At 37.6% G+C, this 17,310-nt stretch overlaps 1 protein-coding gene across 7 annotated transcripts in view; it reads right to left on the bottom strand.

Annotated features, from left to right (window-relative positions):
- AKAP9 (A-kinase anchoring protein 9) overlaps nt 1-17,310 on the bottom strand; it is a 157,714-nt gene that overhangs the window by 61,437 nt on the left and 78,967 nt on the right. For all 7 annotated transcript variants that reach the window (XM_049893999.1, XM_049894000.1, XM_049894004.1 and 4 more), the window contains one exon: nt 4,883-5,115. In XM_049893999.1, the coding sequence (XP_049749956.1) occupies nt 4,883-5,115 (233 nt within the window). The remainder of the gene's footprint in view (nt 1-4,882; nt 5,116-17,310) is intronic.

The raw sequence follows: 17,310 nt of genomic DNA, 5'->3' as shown, positions 1-17,310 counted from the left end.
GTTACAATTCCTTAACTTAGCCCAGAAGGGACCTTGACATGTGACCACTACCTATCCCACTATAGTCAGCTTCTACCTGTTTCCCAACCCCAGGTATTTATGATGCAAAACTACTGTTGTTCTTCAAACACAGCAAGCTGGTTTACTCAAGCTCCAAATCAAATCTGCCACAATTTTTCTTCTGACCTAGCAACTTCGCTTCTACTCTCTTTTAAGTCTTTATTGCTTCTCCTCTCATTCTCTCTTGTATCAGGCTTTCATTTCTACCACTTCACTGAAACTGCTCTTTTAAGGTCACTGATGACCTCCAGATTTCAAAATCCATTCAGTAGTCTGTATCTTAAAAGACCCATTAGCAGTATTTGACACAGTAGCTCACTGCTTTCTTTTTCAAAGGGCAGACAAAGTAGTGGTTAAGAGCATGGACTAAAGCCAGACCGCCTGGATTCAAATTCTAACTCTACCATCTACTAACTTGTAAGCCTGGGCAAGTGACTTTTCTAAATGGTTTCTATGCTTCTGCCCTCATACCCTCCAAGTCTATTTTAACAATTAGACTGCTAATAATTCTGTTCTATTAGTGATTTTAATAAAACCTCTTAATTCTACTGTTAATATATAAAAAAAAAATCTATCAATTTGGCTAGGCCATGATTCCCAGAATTGTGTGATTATCCACCATTTTGTCATCTGATGTGATTTTCCTATGTGTTGTAAATCTTACCTCTATGATGTTAATGAGGTGGGATAGGCGGCAGTTACGTTAATGAGACAGGACTCAAGCTACAGGATTGGATTGTGTCTTGAGGCAATCTCTTTTGAGACTTAAGAGAGAAGCAAACAGAGAGACGGGGGGACCTTGTACCACCAAGAAAGCAGCACCAGGAGCAGAGTGCACCCTTTGGGCCCGGGGATCCTGAGCAGAGAAGCTCCTAATCCAGGGGAAGCTTGATGACAAGGACCTTCCTCCAGAGCCAACAAAGACAGAAAGCCTTCCCCTGGAGCTGACACCCTGAATTTGGACTTTTAGCCTACTAGTCTGTGAGAAAATAAATTTCTCCTTGTTAAAGCCAAAAAAACCCCAAAAACCTCTCAGTTATTTTTATAACAAGAAAAAAGAAATCAAGATTAAAGTAAATATTTCATTATGAAGAACCAAACATTGACAAATTAAGATGAAAATGGAATACCAGTCATTTCACAAAATTATACATTTTTTTTGTGTCAAGCTAACTAGCTTAAATATATTCATCAGGCTCAAAATAATTTTAATTTTTAATGAGGATATCAATATGGAAGATTAGTAACTAAATTGTTTAAAAGAAAGTTTTAGAAAGTTCCTATTCTTGTTGCCTTAAAATTATAACTCATCTAAGAAATACCTCATTTCTATACCTAATTTCAATAATAAATTCAACCTTTCACATAACAGGTATTAGTAGAACACTTTTTTTTTTCAAAATTAAGCCTGACGAATGTAAACATTACACTAATATTTTCTAGATCAGTGGTTCTCAAACGTCAACGTGCATGAGAATTGGCTAAAGGACTTGTTAAAACATAGTTTGCTGGGCCTTGTACCCAGTTATCCATTCCGTAGGTCTGAGGCAAGACCCGGGAATTTACGTCTCTTGCAAGGCCCCTGTGGTACTGTTGTTGCTGGTTTGGGAACACACTTCAAAAACTACTCCTCTAGGCAAAGCTTTTGTGGTGCTTTAATATTTAACAAACTGAAAACAATCTGGAAAATGCTATCCATAGCCAGGTTCCCACTGTACCTAACTACCTGGTTATATAAGCGAATAGTTGCAATGACCTACGGTCTTGGTCTGGGGAATGGAGTGTTAGGCAGATCTCACACACACCTGCCTGCTGGCAGCATTAATAAATTACGGGGGAGTTTCTTCAGTAGCCTGTAGGAACAAGTCCAGTCACTGATAACTTGTGATTTATCCACCATGTTCCACGGTGCACATCAGGAGACAAACACTATGTTGTGGTAATTAGCCTGCCATGATTCAAAGTGTTATCGAGTAGTTCGCAACAGCTATTAACCTGGTTAAGATTCGGCCCAAAGTATTTAATAGTGATCAAGAGAATAAAAGTATTAGTTGTTTTCATAGCACAAAAGAAAGTACAAATTACAGAAATTAAAATACTAATATGGCTGAAAAGGCAAAAAAAAAAAAAGGTCATGTAGAAATTAGAGTCATCTATACTATACAACTTCTACAAGTCAAAGGGATAATTATGATGCATATGCATTCAGCTTTAAAGTGCTGAAAAGCAACAATAGAAAATGCCTAAAACAGCTCAGGTGATTCAGTGGGCAGCATAATGTAAATCTGGCTTAAGCTTAAGCATTCTAAAAGAAAGCCAATATAGGGCTTAAGTTAATTAGAAAAGCAAAGACTTTAAGAAGTAGTAAATCTTACTGGAAACTGTGAATTTTATTATAGTAGCCATGGAATTTCACAATATGACATAGCATTCATAATTGCAATGTTGGAATTTAAATGAAATCTACTGAACCTGAGGCTGAAATAAAATTTTTTGATCCAAGAGTATAATTTAAAGGCTTTTTAAAATTAATAACACAAAGCTGGTTTTTCCTGGTGGCATTTCCTTATGAGCAACTAGGCTGCCGGCAATAAAAAAATAACTCACTGTTAAAGTTTTAAAGATGTGACCACTATTGTCATATGCACTAAAGATCAATATTATGGAGTGAACTGTGTCCCCCCAAAATATGTGTTGAAATCCTAACCCCTGTAGCTGTAAATATGACCCTGTTTGGAAACAGGAGTTTTTCTTTTGTTATGTTAATGAGACAATACCAATATAGGGTGGATCCTAAACCTAAGCACTCCTAAGGTATTAAAGACTAGAACATAGAGAGACACACACATAGAAAGAAGATGAAGAGAGGATGGGAAAAGACCCATCACAAGCCCAGGAACGCCAAGGACTGCTGGCAGGTACTAAAAGCTGAAACAGACAAGGAAGGACCTCTCCCTACAGAAAAAAAAAAAAATACAGGCCCTGAATTTGGACTTCTAGCCTCCTGAACTGTGAGAAAATAAATTTCTGTTCTTTAAAGCCATCCACTTGTGATATTTCTATTAGGGCAGCACTAGGTAACTAAGACAGTCATCCTTTTGCTATTGGCAAATACAAAAGATTTGAGTTTTCAGGAATACTACACTTCTGCTTCTTTATGATGCTCAAGAAAAAATTTGAGCTACTGAACCATAAGTTTTTCCATCATTTTATACCTGCTGTGAAAGAGAGTTTTAGAAAGTAAGAATTGCCTAAGAAAAGAGAGTTTTAGAAAGTAAGAATTGCCTAAGGATAGCAATTTCTTCCATTAAATAACTATACGCATATTACACCTTAGAATGTGCCTATGGAAAAAATTTTGAGTCCTACTTAACTGCCTATGAATAGTTTGGCCAGTCTATCAAGACACACTGAAGAAGTATAATAATAGCATAGGGCATAGGGCATATCTCATTGCAATGTGTGGTAATTTTCAGGGTTCTATTGTTCTTAAAGATACACTTCATACTATATCATGAAAGATTTAGACTGTCCCCAAATCAAGAAGAATGAATCTGGGGAAAACTCTGGTTAAGTGTCATTTCTGAAGATTATTCTCTGGATGGCAATTATTTCAATGGAAATATATTCTGTTTCGATAATGTCTTTTTTACTGAATTCCAATATCAACTTACAAGGAGAAAAAAAAAAAAAGAGTAACATATATTGGTAATGAGAAGTTAACCAAGCAGTAGATGTTTAACAAGTTATTTCGTCACTAGCCAAGAAATGGCCTATAATCATTAACCTGACTTAAATGAGTACGGCATTAAACAATCAAAGATATCACAATATTTTTCAAATTTGCTCAGTCCAAGTCATTGCTATTGCAGAAGCATACCATACTAAATAATTTCTTATAGAAAAAAAGTAGCATCAATGAAAGCCAGGCCAGACATCAGAAATAAGAAAACAAAGATACTCTTTCAACTTCTCAACTTGTTTTCCTATATTGTGAAATACCTGCATTTAGCATACTCTGAATAAAGATATCAAAATATTGTTAATGATACTAACCACGTAGCTGGTAACAACGGTGCATTCATTTGATTAACAAGACAGCTATGATTCTACACTTGTTTCAGGTTAAACATTTTTAAATAAGTGAATTTATTTTAAAATTCTGAATATAGTAACTTAAGAGTCAGTTACCATACATGGTATAAAATTTTATAGACAGAGAAATTTGCAATTTAAGTTATAAATACAATGATTATATATGTTTTTAAGTTTCCATAAAAACAGTATTTAATGTAGAAAGTGTCCCACATTCTAATTTCCAATCAAAGTACTGTAAAGTGAAGCAATCTATTTATATCTGTGAAAAGGATGCAAAAATCATGTGAAAGAATTTCAAGTTTGATTTATCATCAAATTGTAACAGTAGTATGTTATGCCATATTAGAGAATACAGTTTGTTTTAGGTATTCCTTATATCACTAGTCCTTAAAATAATTAATATATTTTAATGTAACATTTCATACAATGGTGAAATTAAGATCTCTTTGGTTATCAAAAAAGTAGCACGTAAGAGTATAGAAAATCTGAAAATTAAAACAACACTAAACTTTAGAACTGAGAAGGCCCATCAGTGTATTGAATTAATCCTTACTACCTGAGAAGAATAATGATACCAGTATTGGCTATCACAAAGAAATCAATTATTAAAGGGGAGCCTAATTCAATTTCTGTGGGACAGCAGAGAAAAAAGGTTTCATCATTCCACTGCTTAAAAGAAAACCTACTTCAAATTCAGTGTATATGAGAAACATCAGGAGGTTACCTGACTACTAGTCTCACTAATGGCTTCCAGAAGTTTTTCAACTGCTGCTTGTAGCCGAGAACTAATGTTCAACATAAGTTCTTCATTTTCAGGGTCTATTTCAGTTCCAGTTAAACCACTCCTCACAAGCCGTTGTGGCAACTCTGTTCCTTCCTCAGTTACTTTTGACCACATGCTACTGTCATTTCTTGGCATATCACTTCCAGAATAAGAGCGTATAGATTCATCTGTAACTAGAATAATATTTTAAAGGCATAAATTAATTATAATAAAGTTTTAAAAAGTTACAAAATAAAATCAAATTAAAGCACAAAATCATTAAAACTATAAGGTCTTATAATAACAATATTGCAGCAAACCAAAGTGGATTATGATTTGTGATAAAATACACAAATACAAAACATAATGTTATTCAATAACTGAGCAGGTAAGAATGAAAACGATGATGCTATACTAACAGGGCTTTACAGAAATTAATGTTTGGGTTATTAAGTATTTATTCTTTTATAACAATTTTCAACATATTTAGTAAGTACCCACCATGTAGGGTTTACTAAGTAATGGGGTCTCAGAGGACTTTATAGTGTAATGAGAAAACAAATATATAAAACAATTACATGAAAAGAAAAATATTGTGCAATGGGATATTAAGGGTATATGGGGGGGGTAGAAGAAGTGCCTAAATATGTCTGGAGCAGATCTTTTGATTTTTGAGCGCTACAGAAGGCAGCATCACCTGCTCTGGCTAGACAGTAAAGGGGTCTGAGATAATTTGACAGCTTGCTACTTTTTAAGAGGTATACAGGCAGTCCCCGGATTACGAACAACTTCTGTTCCTAAGTCTGTCTTTAAGTCAAATTTGCATGTAGAAGCCGAAACAGTTAGGTACAGTCATATCTAATGTTAGCCAAATGTTTGTCTTAGTATATAGTATACCTTTCCAAGCATAAAAAAAAATTAAAGAAACGCTTCCAAATATACTAAAACATCTTTAACATGATAATATAGTAACAATAATAATGTTTTTATGCACGTCAAAAAGTAGGGCCTGCTTGTTATTATGAACAATTGTATGTACCTCAAGTTTTTAATATAACAGGCTTTCCAGAGGTTGGTTTGTAACTATGGGCTGTAAGGAAGTTGGCCGTTTTTAACCTGGGGACTACCTGTACTGGGGAGAGGGTAGACTGATGAACAGTTCTGAATTAACTATGGATTTATCTATTCAAACTAGCCTTAATTTTTATACAAAGAAAACTGAGCTTACATGGGCAGAAGATAAGCTCTGGAAATGGTTTCTCTAAACTAAAATATGATAAATTTCATCACTGCCATGAAATATAATACTCAACCATGGTAGCATGTTACAATCAACGAAACAATGAAATTACCTGAAAAGGAATTACCTATTCATTATTATATGTAACACATATTAATAGTCAGCAACTGTCCAAAGTTAACAAACTAAAAGCAGAGGAAACTTCAATTTTCAAAATGCTTGGATAAACATGCAGTTTGTCACAGTCTCCCAGGAGAATCAGTGCTATTTACTAAAATTTGTCCTGCTCAAGTAGCCACTGCGACATGAAATTGTCTCAATCGCATGTAGTGGTGAGATTAGATGCAGGTTGAGATAAAAAAAAAAAAAAAAAGATACAAGGTCTGAATTCAACACAATCCCACATTCGCTATGAAACTCTCTGTACAAGTCACTGGCTGAAGACTTTGAAACTGCATTCTGGGAAATGATTTTAAATGTTTGCTATTGCATAGGTCTATTGGATTCTTAGTGCAACAGCTGATAAAACTTTAACGTTGTATTTTTATCCGCAAAGTTAAAAAATAGACTAGACTGATATTTACTTATATTATTCGAAATGTTCAAAATTGAATGCTCTACTTCGGCCAACATGGCACCATAGACAGAAGCACCACACCATCACTCCATAGCAAAGACCCAAAAAACTAAGTAAAACAGAGACAAACGTCAATCCTCGGACCCATGGTGTCAAATGAGGAGATAAAGAACTCAGCCAAGCACTGAATGGAATAAGAAGCTGACAGAGAAAAAAGTGAGGAGAGGTCCCCTATCAGCTAATGCAGCACGGATTCGACATCTGGGACTCGTGTCGGAGATTGGAGGACAGGGAACACGGAAAAGCAGCTTCACAGAGCTCCCAGCAGGAGACAGAGCACACGGTAATCAGTGATACCACACCTCGTCCTCTCCCTGCTTCTCTACCTCTGCATTTCCTGGCTGTTATCAGGAGCTCAGCTGATTGGGAAGTACAGCATCTGTGCTGCCTGGATTCACCCTACCCACAGCAGAGGTCAGCGGACAATGAGTACAGGAAAGCAGCTTCATGAAGTTCCCAGCAGGAGACAGGGCGCCTGGGGCTCGGGAAAGCAATATAAGCTTTCTTAACCCTGACCTTTCTTCATACCCCCTCCCTCGGCCTCCTCTGTTTCCCGCCGGGCCAGTCGCAGTCTCTTGGCTGAAAGACAACTGCTTCGGCCTGGGGCCACTTGAATTTTTATACTGGCCGGCTCCTTGAGTGTCACTTGTCTGTTGCGGTGTTATTTTTTCCGTTTCTTTTGGTTTCTTCTGTGGCTCCCACCACCTCCTCCTCCTTTCTCTTGAACACTTGGCTCCATGTGCCATCTTTGCTTCCTCCTGAAAGGCTGTAAAGCACTGCTCAACTGGGGAACCACTCCCTGGACCTGCAATACCACACGGGTGCAATCCCCAGGGCTTTTTTGTGCTTTGTTTTGTTTCTTTGTTTTCTTTTTCATTCCATGGCTTAGAAGCCCCTTCTAGCCGGGCTGCACTGCACAGCTTAGAAGCCACTTCCCCCGTCTGTACAGCTGTGTCAGTTGGATCCCTGGGGGCATTTATTTTTTCTTCTTCTCTTTATTCCTTTCTATCTTTCTTCATATCTCAGTTCTCATCTCTCTGTACTTACCTTCTTTTCCTGTCTCCTAAATACCTGGCTCTGTGTGACATCTATAACCTGTTTAGCCAGGCTATACTGTGCACACTGGGTGCCACATCCCTGGTCTTTGCAGCTGCACCAGTGGGACCTCTGGAGGCTTTTCTTTCTTTCTTTGTTTCCAAATTTTTATCTACTTTTGTTTTCTTTTTTCCCTTTTTGTTTTTCTCCATTTCCTGGTTTCTCATATCTCCACTCCAACAGCAAGCTGTCTTAGCACTTGTTTTGTTTTCGGCTCCTTTTTCTCTCTCCTCTCACCTTTCACATATTCATATTAGCTCCACACATCACAACCTCCCCCTTTCTACCTGCCTACCTGCACCGTACACTGAACATCACACCCCTGAGCAGCACAGGCACAACCTACCAGAACCTGCCCAGCTCTGATTCCCAACCTACCGTGTCGGCCTTAGTATGTGCCACCAACAACCCATTCCAGCCCCTCCTGTTCAGCTGGACCTGCCCTACTGTACCAAAGCTGAGCAACTGGCCCTGCCCCTTAGACAAGAAGGTGAAAAGTATCGTGACCACAGATGAATAAACAACAAAGAACACACAGCCCGCCTGCTCAGACATAACCAAATAAAACAAAAAAAGCAAGACGAACAAACCAGATCTACAATCAATAAACAAAGAAAAAAACTACTGAATGTCTCAAAGACAGCAGACAATTTCAAAACATGAAAAAAACAGGACAGGATGGTTCCAGTAGGCATCCAAAATAAGATGCCAGATGACTTTCCAACAGAAGAAAAGGTACTAGATCTACCTGACAGGGAATTCAAATATCTAATATTCAGAACTATCCAAGAGATGAAGCAAATAGCAGACAAAAAGAGGAAAAGGCAAATTCATGGAAAATACAGACAAAAAAATGGAAGAATTTAGAAAAATAATACAGGGACAAAAATATCAAAATAAATTCACAACTAGAAATCCATACAAAAAGAAAAGTTAGAAATCCAAAAGATAAAAAAGATTTCAGAACTGGACAGTGTCATAAAAGGGCTGAGGAGCGGCTTTGAAATGATGGAAGACAGGATCAGCGAAATTGAAGACAAACACATGGCTATAACTGAGGAAAACTCAGACAAAAGAATAAAAAAAAAAATTGAGAAACCCTGAGAATTATGTGGAATACAATCAAAAGCAGAAATCTGCGAGTGATTGGAGTTCCAAAATGGGGAGAAAATGGAAAACTCTGAGAGGATCATTGAACAACTGCTGACAGAAAACTTCCCTAATATGAAAGATGAAAAGCTGACCATCCAAGAAGCTCAACGAACCCAATATAGGACAGATCCCAAAACAAAGTCACCAAGGAATATCATAATCACATGTGCTAAAACCAAGGACAAAGAAAAAATCCTGAGAGCAGCTCGAGAAAAACAAAAAGATACATATAGAGGAGAAATGATAAGACTAAGCTCTGATTATTCAGCAGAAACCATGTAGGCAAGAAGGCAATGCAGTGATATACATAAAACCTTCAAAGAAAAAAACTGCCAACCAAGAATATTATATCCTTGCAAAACTGTCATTCAGATGTGATGGTGAAATTAGGACATTTCCAGATAAAAAGAAATTAAGGGAATATGTAAAAACCAAACCAAACTTACAAGAATTATTAAAGGAGTCCTTCAGTCTGAGAACAAACATCATCAGACCACAGCCTGCACCTAGGGTGCAAGATTGTACCAGCTAGATACCAACCTAGGAAATGAACTCTCAAGGATTATCCAAAACCAAAAGAAATACAACAGGGAACCAGAGAGATTAATCTGTAAATGACAACAACATCAAAACAATAAAAGAGGGAGTAAATGGTGTAGGTATAGAATTTTCTAAGGGAGAGGAAGGCAAGGCGATACCAGGTAATAAGACTGGTTCAAACCTAGGAAGATAGTGGAAAATTTCAAGGTAACCACAAAGAAAGTTAACAAATGTACTCATCAAAATAAAGAAGAAAAACATGAAGTCTCAATAAAAACAAAATCTACAAAAACAAAAGAAATGAAAAAGAAATCCACAAACAAATGGAAATCAGCACAGGAGAGTAAGAGGAACAAAAGAAAATGTCGACACTACAAAAAAAGCACTGCAAAATGACAGCAACAATCTGACACCTATCAATAATTACACTGAATGTAAATGGCCTAAATGCAACCATAAAGAGGCAGAAAGTGACAGAATGGATTAAAAAAAACAGGATCCATCAATATGCTGTCTACAAGAAACACACCTTAGAAACAAAGATGTTACTTTATTAAAAATCAAAAGATGGAAAAAATATAACAAGCAAATAACGACCAAAAAAGAGCACGAGTGGCAATACTAAACTCAGAAAAAAAAAAAAAAGACTTTAAAACAAAATCCACCATAAAAGACAAATGAACGCAATATATGATGATCAAAGGGATGATCGTTCATGAAGATGTAACCATAATAAACATCTACGCACCCAATGATAGGGCTCAAAAATACGTAAAACAAACTCTTAACAGCACTGAAAAGAGAAAATGACAGTTCCGCAATAAAGCAGGAGGCTTTAACACACCACTGTCGTTAAAGGACAGAACATCTAGAAAGAAACTCAACAAAGATACCGAAGAGCTAAAGCGCACAAACCAGCGAACTTGACCTTATAGACATTTACAGAACACTCCACCCAACAACTGCACAGTACGCATTCTTTTCCAATGCACATGGAACACTCTCCACAACAGACCACATCTTAGGCTCCAGAGCAACCCGAAACAAAATCCAAAACACTGAAATAATAAAGTATCTTCTCTGACCACAACGCCATCAAAGCAGAAATGAACAGCAAGAGAAAGAAAAAAAGAAATCAATTACATGGAAACTGAATACCACCCTGCTTAAAAACCACTGAGTAACAGAAAAAATCAGATATAGAATCAAAAAACTCCTAGAATCAAATGAGAATGAAAACACATCATACCAAAACCTTTGGGACACAGCAAATGCAGTCCTCAGAGGTCAATTTATACCAATAAACGCACACATCAAAGAAGAAGAAAGGGAAAAAACCAAATGTTAGCTACACAACTTAAATAGAAAGAGAAGAACAAAAGAAGTACACAGCCACCAGAAGAAAGGAAATAATACAGATCAGAGCAGAAATAAATGAAACAGAGAATACAAAAACAATAGAAAGAACCAACAAAACCAAAAGTTGGTTCTTTTAGAAGATCAACAGAAGTGACAAACCACTGGCCAAACTGACAAAAGAAAAACAGGAGAGGATGCAAATAACCCAAGTAAGAAATGAAATGGTAGACATTACAATGGGCATATCTGCAACAGGATCATAAGAGTATTATAAAAAACTATATTCCAAGAAATTTGAAAACCTAGAGGAAATGGACAAATTTCTAGAAACACACTACCTACCCAAACTAACACAAAATGATGCTGAAAATCAAAACAGACCCATAATAAGAGAACAGATTGAAAAGGTAATAAAAAACACTTCCAAGGAAAAAAAAAGCCCTGGCCAGATGGCTTCACTTGAGAATTCTACCAAACATTCACAGAAAAGCTTATGCCAGTTCTACTCAAACTGTTTGAGAACACAGAAAAGGAAACAATACTTCCAAATTCATTCTATGAAGCTAGCATAACCCTGATACAAAAACCAGGCAAAAAACCAAACCAAACCCAGTGCCGTCGAGTTGATTCTGACTCATAGTGACCCTACGGGACAGAGGAGAACTGCCCCATAGAGTTTCCAAGGAACGCCTGGCGGATTTGAACTGCTGACCCTTTGGTTAGCAGCCGTACCACTTAACCACTATGCCACCAGGCAAAGGCACCACAAAAAAAGAAAATTACGCATCAACATCTCTCATGAGTATAGATGCAAAAATTCACCACAAAATTATGGCCAGTAGAATTCAGCATCATATCAAAAAATAATACACCACAACCCAGTTGGATTCATACCAAGTATGCAAGGATGGTTCAACAGTAGAAAATCAATCAGCATAATCTACCGCATAAATAAAAGGAAAGAGAAGACTCACATGATCATCTCAGTCGCCAGAGAAAAAGCATCTGACAAAGTCCAACACCCATTCCTGATAAAACCTCTCAATAACATAGGTACAGAAGGGAAATTTCTCAACATAATAAAGAAATCTATGCAAAACCAATAGCCAACATCATTTTTTTTTCTTTTCTTTTTTACTTAGCCTTAAATGAAGGTTTACTGAACTAGTTTCTCATCAAACAGTTCGTACACACATTGTTATATGACATTGGTTAACAACCCCACAACATGTAAACATTCTCCCTTCTCATCCCTCGGTTCCCTATTACCAGCTTTCCTGTTCCCTCCTGCCTTCCAGTCCCTGCCCCAGGGCTGGTGTGCCCCTTTAGTCTTGTTTTCTTCCACGGGCCTGTTCAATCTTTGGCTGAAGGGTGACGACATCATTCTTAATGGACAGAGGCTGAAAATGTTCCCCTTGGGAACAGGAACAAGACAAGGATGCCTTCTATCACCACTCCTTTTTAACACTGTGCTGGAAGTCCTCGCTAGAGCAATAAGGCAAGAAAAAGAAATAAACGGCATCCAAATTGGTAATGAAGAAGTTAAACTCTCCCTATTTGCAGATGATATACTACACACGTTGTTGTTGTTAGGTGCCGTCAAGTCGGTTCCGACTCATAGAGATCCTATACACAACAGAACGAAATACTGCCAGGTCCTGCGCCATCCTTACAATCGTTATTATGCTTGAGCCCATTGTTGCAGCCACTGTGTCAATGCACATAGTTGAGGGTCTTCCTCTTTTCCGCTGATCCTGTACTTTGCCAAGCATGATGTCCTTCTCCAGGGTCTGATCGCTCCTGGCAATATGTCTAAAGTGTGTAAGACGCAGTCTCGCCACCCTTGCTTCTAAGGAGCATCCTGGCTGTATTTCTTCCAAGACAGATTTATTCTTTCTCTGGCAGTCCATAGTATATTCAATATTCTTCGCCACAATTCAAAGGCATCAATTCTTCAGTCTTCCTTATTCATTGTCCAGCTTTCACATGCATATGATGCGACTGAAAATACCATGGCTTGGGTCAGATGTACCTTAGTCTTCAAGGTGACATCTTTGCTCTTCAACACTTTAAAGAGGTCCTTTGCAGCAAATTTACCCAATGCAATGTGTCTTTTGATTTCTTGACTGCTACTTCCATGGCTATTGATTGTGGACCCAAGTAAAATGAAATTCTTGACAACTTCAATCTTTTCTCCATTTATCATGATATTGCTCATTGGTCCAGTTGTGAGGATTTTTGTTTTATGTTGAGGTGTAATCCATACTGAAGGCTGTGGTCTGTGATCTTCATTAATAAGTGCTTCAAGTCCTCCTCACTTTCAGCAAGCAAGGTTGTGTCATCTGCATAACGCAGGTTGTTAATGAGTCTTCCTCCAATCCTGAGGTCCCCTTCTTCTTCATACAGTCCAGCTTCTCAGATTATTTGCTCAGCATACAAAATGAATAGCTATGGTGAAAGAATACAACTCTGACACACACCTTTGCTGACTTTAAAACAATCAGTATCCCCTTGTTCTGTCTGAACAACTGCCTCTTGATCTATGTAAAGGTTCCTCGTGAGCACAATTAAGCGTTCTGGAATTCCCATTCTTCACAACGTTATCCATAATTTGTTATGATCCACACAGTCGACTGCCTTTGCATAGTCAATAAAACACAGGTAAACATCCTTCTGGTATTCTCTGCTTTCAGCCAGGATCCATCTGACATCAGCAATGATATGCCCGGTTCCACGTCCTCTTCTGAAACCGGCCTGAATTTCTGGCAGTTCCCTGTCGATATGCTGCTGTAGCCGCTTTTGAATGATCTTCAGCAAAATTTTGCTTGCGTGTGATATTAATGATATTGTTTTACAATTTCCACATTCGGTTGGATCACCTTTCTTGGGAATAGGCATGAATATGGATCTCTTCCAGTTAGTTGGCCAGGAAGCTGTCTTCCATATTTCTTGGCAGAGACGAATGAGCACCCCCAGCGATGCATTTGTTTGTTGAAATGTCTCAATTGATATTCCATCAATTCCTGGAGCCTTGTTTTTCACCAATGCCTTCAATGCAGCTTGGACTTCTTCAATACCATCGGTTCCTGATCATATGCTACCTTTTGAAATGGTTGAACATCGACTAATTCTTTTTGGTATAATGACTCTGTGTATTCCTTCCATCTTCTTTTGATGCTTCCTGCATAGCTTAATATTTTCCCCATGGAATCCTTCACTATTACAACTTGAGGCTTGAATTTTTTCTTCAGTTCTTTCAGCTTGAGAAACACCGAGCGTGTTCTTCCCTTTTGGTTTTCTGTCTCCAGCTCTTTGCACGTGTCATTATAATACTTTACTTTGTCTTCTCCAGAGGCCCTTTGAAATCTTCAGGTCTTTTACTTCATCAATTCTTCCTTTTGCTTTAGCTGCTCAGTGTTCGAGGGCAAGCTTCAGAGTCTCCTCCGACATCCATCTTGGTCTTCTCTTTCTTTCCTATCTTTGCAATGAGCTCTTGCTTTCTTCATGTATGATGCCCTTGATGTCATTCCACAACTTGTCCGGTCTTCAGTCACCAATGTCCAATGTGTCAAATCTATTCTTCAGATGGTCTTTAAATTCAGGTGGGATGTACTCAAAGCCATATTTTGGCTCTTGGGGACTTGCTCTGATTTTCTGCAGTTTCATCTTGAACTTGCATATGAGCAATTGATGGTCTGTTCCACAGTCGGCCCCTGGCCTTGTTCTGACTGATACTGAGCTTTTCTATCATTTCTTTCCACAGATGTAGTCCATTTGATTTCCGTGTGTTCTACCTGGTGAGGACCATGTGTACAGTTGCCGTCTATGTTGGTAAAAGATGGTATTTGCAATAAAGAAGTCGTTGGTCTTGCAAAATCCTATCATTCGATCTCCAGCATTGTTTCTAGCACCAAGGCCATATTTTGCAACTACTGATCCTTCTTCTTGGTTTCCAACTTTTGCATTCCAATCACCAGTAATTATCAATGCATCTTGATTGCATGTTTGATCAATTTCAGACTGCAGCAGCTGATAAAAATCTTCTATTTCTTCATCTTTGGCCCTAGTGGTTGGTGTGTAAATTTGAATAATAGTCATATTAACTGGTCTTTCTTGTAGGCATATGGATATTATCCTATCACTGACAGCGTGGTACTTCAGGATAGATCTTGAAACATTCTTTTTGAGGATGAATGCAACACCATTCCTCTTCAAGTTGTGATTCCCAGCATAGTAAACTATATGATTGTCCAATTCAAAATGGTCAATACCAGTCCATTTCAGTTCACTAATACCGAGGATATCGATGTTTATGCGTTCCATTTCATTTTTGACGATTTCTAATTTTCCTAGATTCATACTTCATACATTCCAGTTTCCGATTATTAACAGATGTTTGCAGCTGTTTCTTCTCATTTTGAGTCGTGCCACATCAGCAAATGAAGGTCCTGAAAGCTTTATTCCATCCACGTCATTAAGGTCAACTCTACTTTGAGGAGGCAGCTCTTCCCCAGTCATCTTTATCACCAGTCCTATTTAACACTGTGCTGGAAGTCCTTGCTAGAGCAATAAGGCAAGAAAAAGAAATAAAGGGCAAACAAATTGGTAACGAAGAAGTTAAACTCTCCGTATTTGCAGGTGATATGATACTATACATGGAAAACCTAAAAGACTTCATGAGGAAACTACTGGTAGCAATAGAAAGATTCAGTAGAGTAGCTGGCTACAAGGTAAACATACAAAAAATCAGCTGGATTCCTATACACCAATAAAAAGAATGATGAAAAAGAAATCACAAAAACCATACCATGTATAATAGCCCCTAAAAAAATAAAAAACTTAGGAATAACTCTAACCAGGGATGTAAAAGACCCATACAAAGAAAACTACAAAACACTACTGCAAGAAACCAATAGAGAGCTACATAAATGGAAAAACACACTATGCTCATGGATAGGTAGACTCAACATTGTGAAAATGACAACTCTACCTAAAGTGATGTACAAATACAAGGCAACCCCAATCCAAATACCAACAACATTCTTTAAAGAGATGGAAAAACTGATCATTAACTTTCTATCAAATGGGAAGAAGCTCCAGATAAGTAAAGCACTACTGAAGAAGAATAAAGTAGGAGGGCTAGGATTTCCTGACCTCTGAACCTACCATACAGCTATGGTAGTCAAAACAGCCTGGTACTGGTACAACAACAGATACATTGACCAATGGAACAGAATTGAGAACCCAGATGTAAATCCATCCACCTATGCTCACCTGATCATCGACAAGGGATCAAAGTCCATCAAATGGGGAAATGACAGTCTTTTTAACAAATGGTGCTGGCAAAACTGGACGCCCATATACAAAAAAATGAAACAGGACCTATACCTCACACCATACACAAAAACTAATTCAAAATGGATCAAAGACCTAACTATAAAGCAAAAAACTATGACATTCATAGAAGAAAAAAATAGGATGAACACTAGAGGCCCAAATACACGTCATTAATGGGATATGAATCACAATCAACAACATACAAACACCAGAAGATAAGCTAGATAACTGGGATCTTCTAAAAATTAAACACTTATGCTCATCAAAAGACTTCGTCAAGAGTGAAAAGAGAAACTATAGATTTGGAAAAAATTTTTGGTTATTACAAATCCAACAAAGGTCTAATCTCTAAAATTTACAAGAAAATCCAACCTCTACAATAAAAAGACAAATAACCCAATTAAAAAATGGGCAAATGAAATGAACATACACTTCACCAAAGAAGACATTCAAGTGGCCAACAGACACATAAAGAAATGCTCGGGATCACTAGCCATTAGAGAGATGCAAAATAAAATCACAATGAGATACCATCTCACCCCAGAATTACTGGCACAAATCAAAAAAAAACAGGAAATAACAAATGTTGGAGAGGATGCAGGGAGACTGGAATTCCTATACACTGCTGGTGAGAATGTAAAATAATATAACCATTTTGGAAAATGATATGGTGCTTCCTTAGAAAGGTAGAAATAGAAATACCATATGATTCAGCAATCCCGCTCCTAGTAACATATCCTAGAAAAATAAGAGTCATCACACGAGTAGACATATGCACGCCCATGTTCACTGCAGCATTGTTCACAATAGCAAAAAGATGGAAACAACCTAGATGCCCATCAACAGATGAATGGATAAACAAACTATGGGACATACACACAATGGCGTATTACCCAATGATAAAGAACAACGATGAATCTGTGAAGCATCTCACAACATGGATGAATCTGGAGGGCATTATGCTGAGTGAAATAAATCAATCACAAAAGGACAAACATTGTATAAGATCACTGTTGTAAAAAACTCATG

The sequence above is a fragment of the Elephas maximus genome, chromosome 8 (genome assembly GCF_024166365.1).
Source record: "Elephas maximus indicus isolate mEleMax1 chromosome 8, mEleMax1 primary haplotype, whole genome shotgun sequence".
Lineage (NCBI taxonomy): Eukaryota > Metazoa > Chordata > Mammalia > Proboscidea > Elephantidae > Elephas > Elephas maximus.
This window is presented reverse-complemented; position numbering and strand designations above follow the sequence as displayed.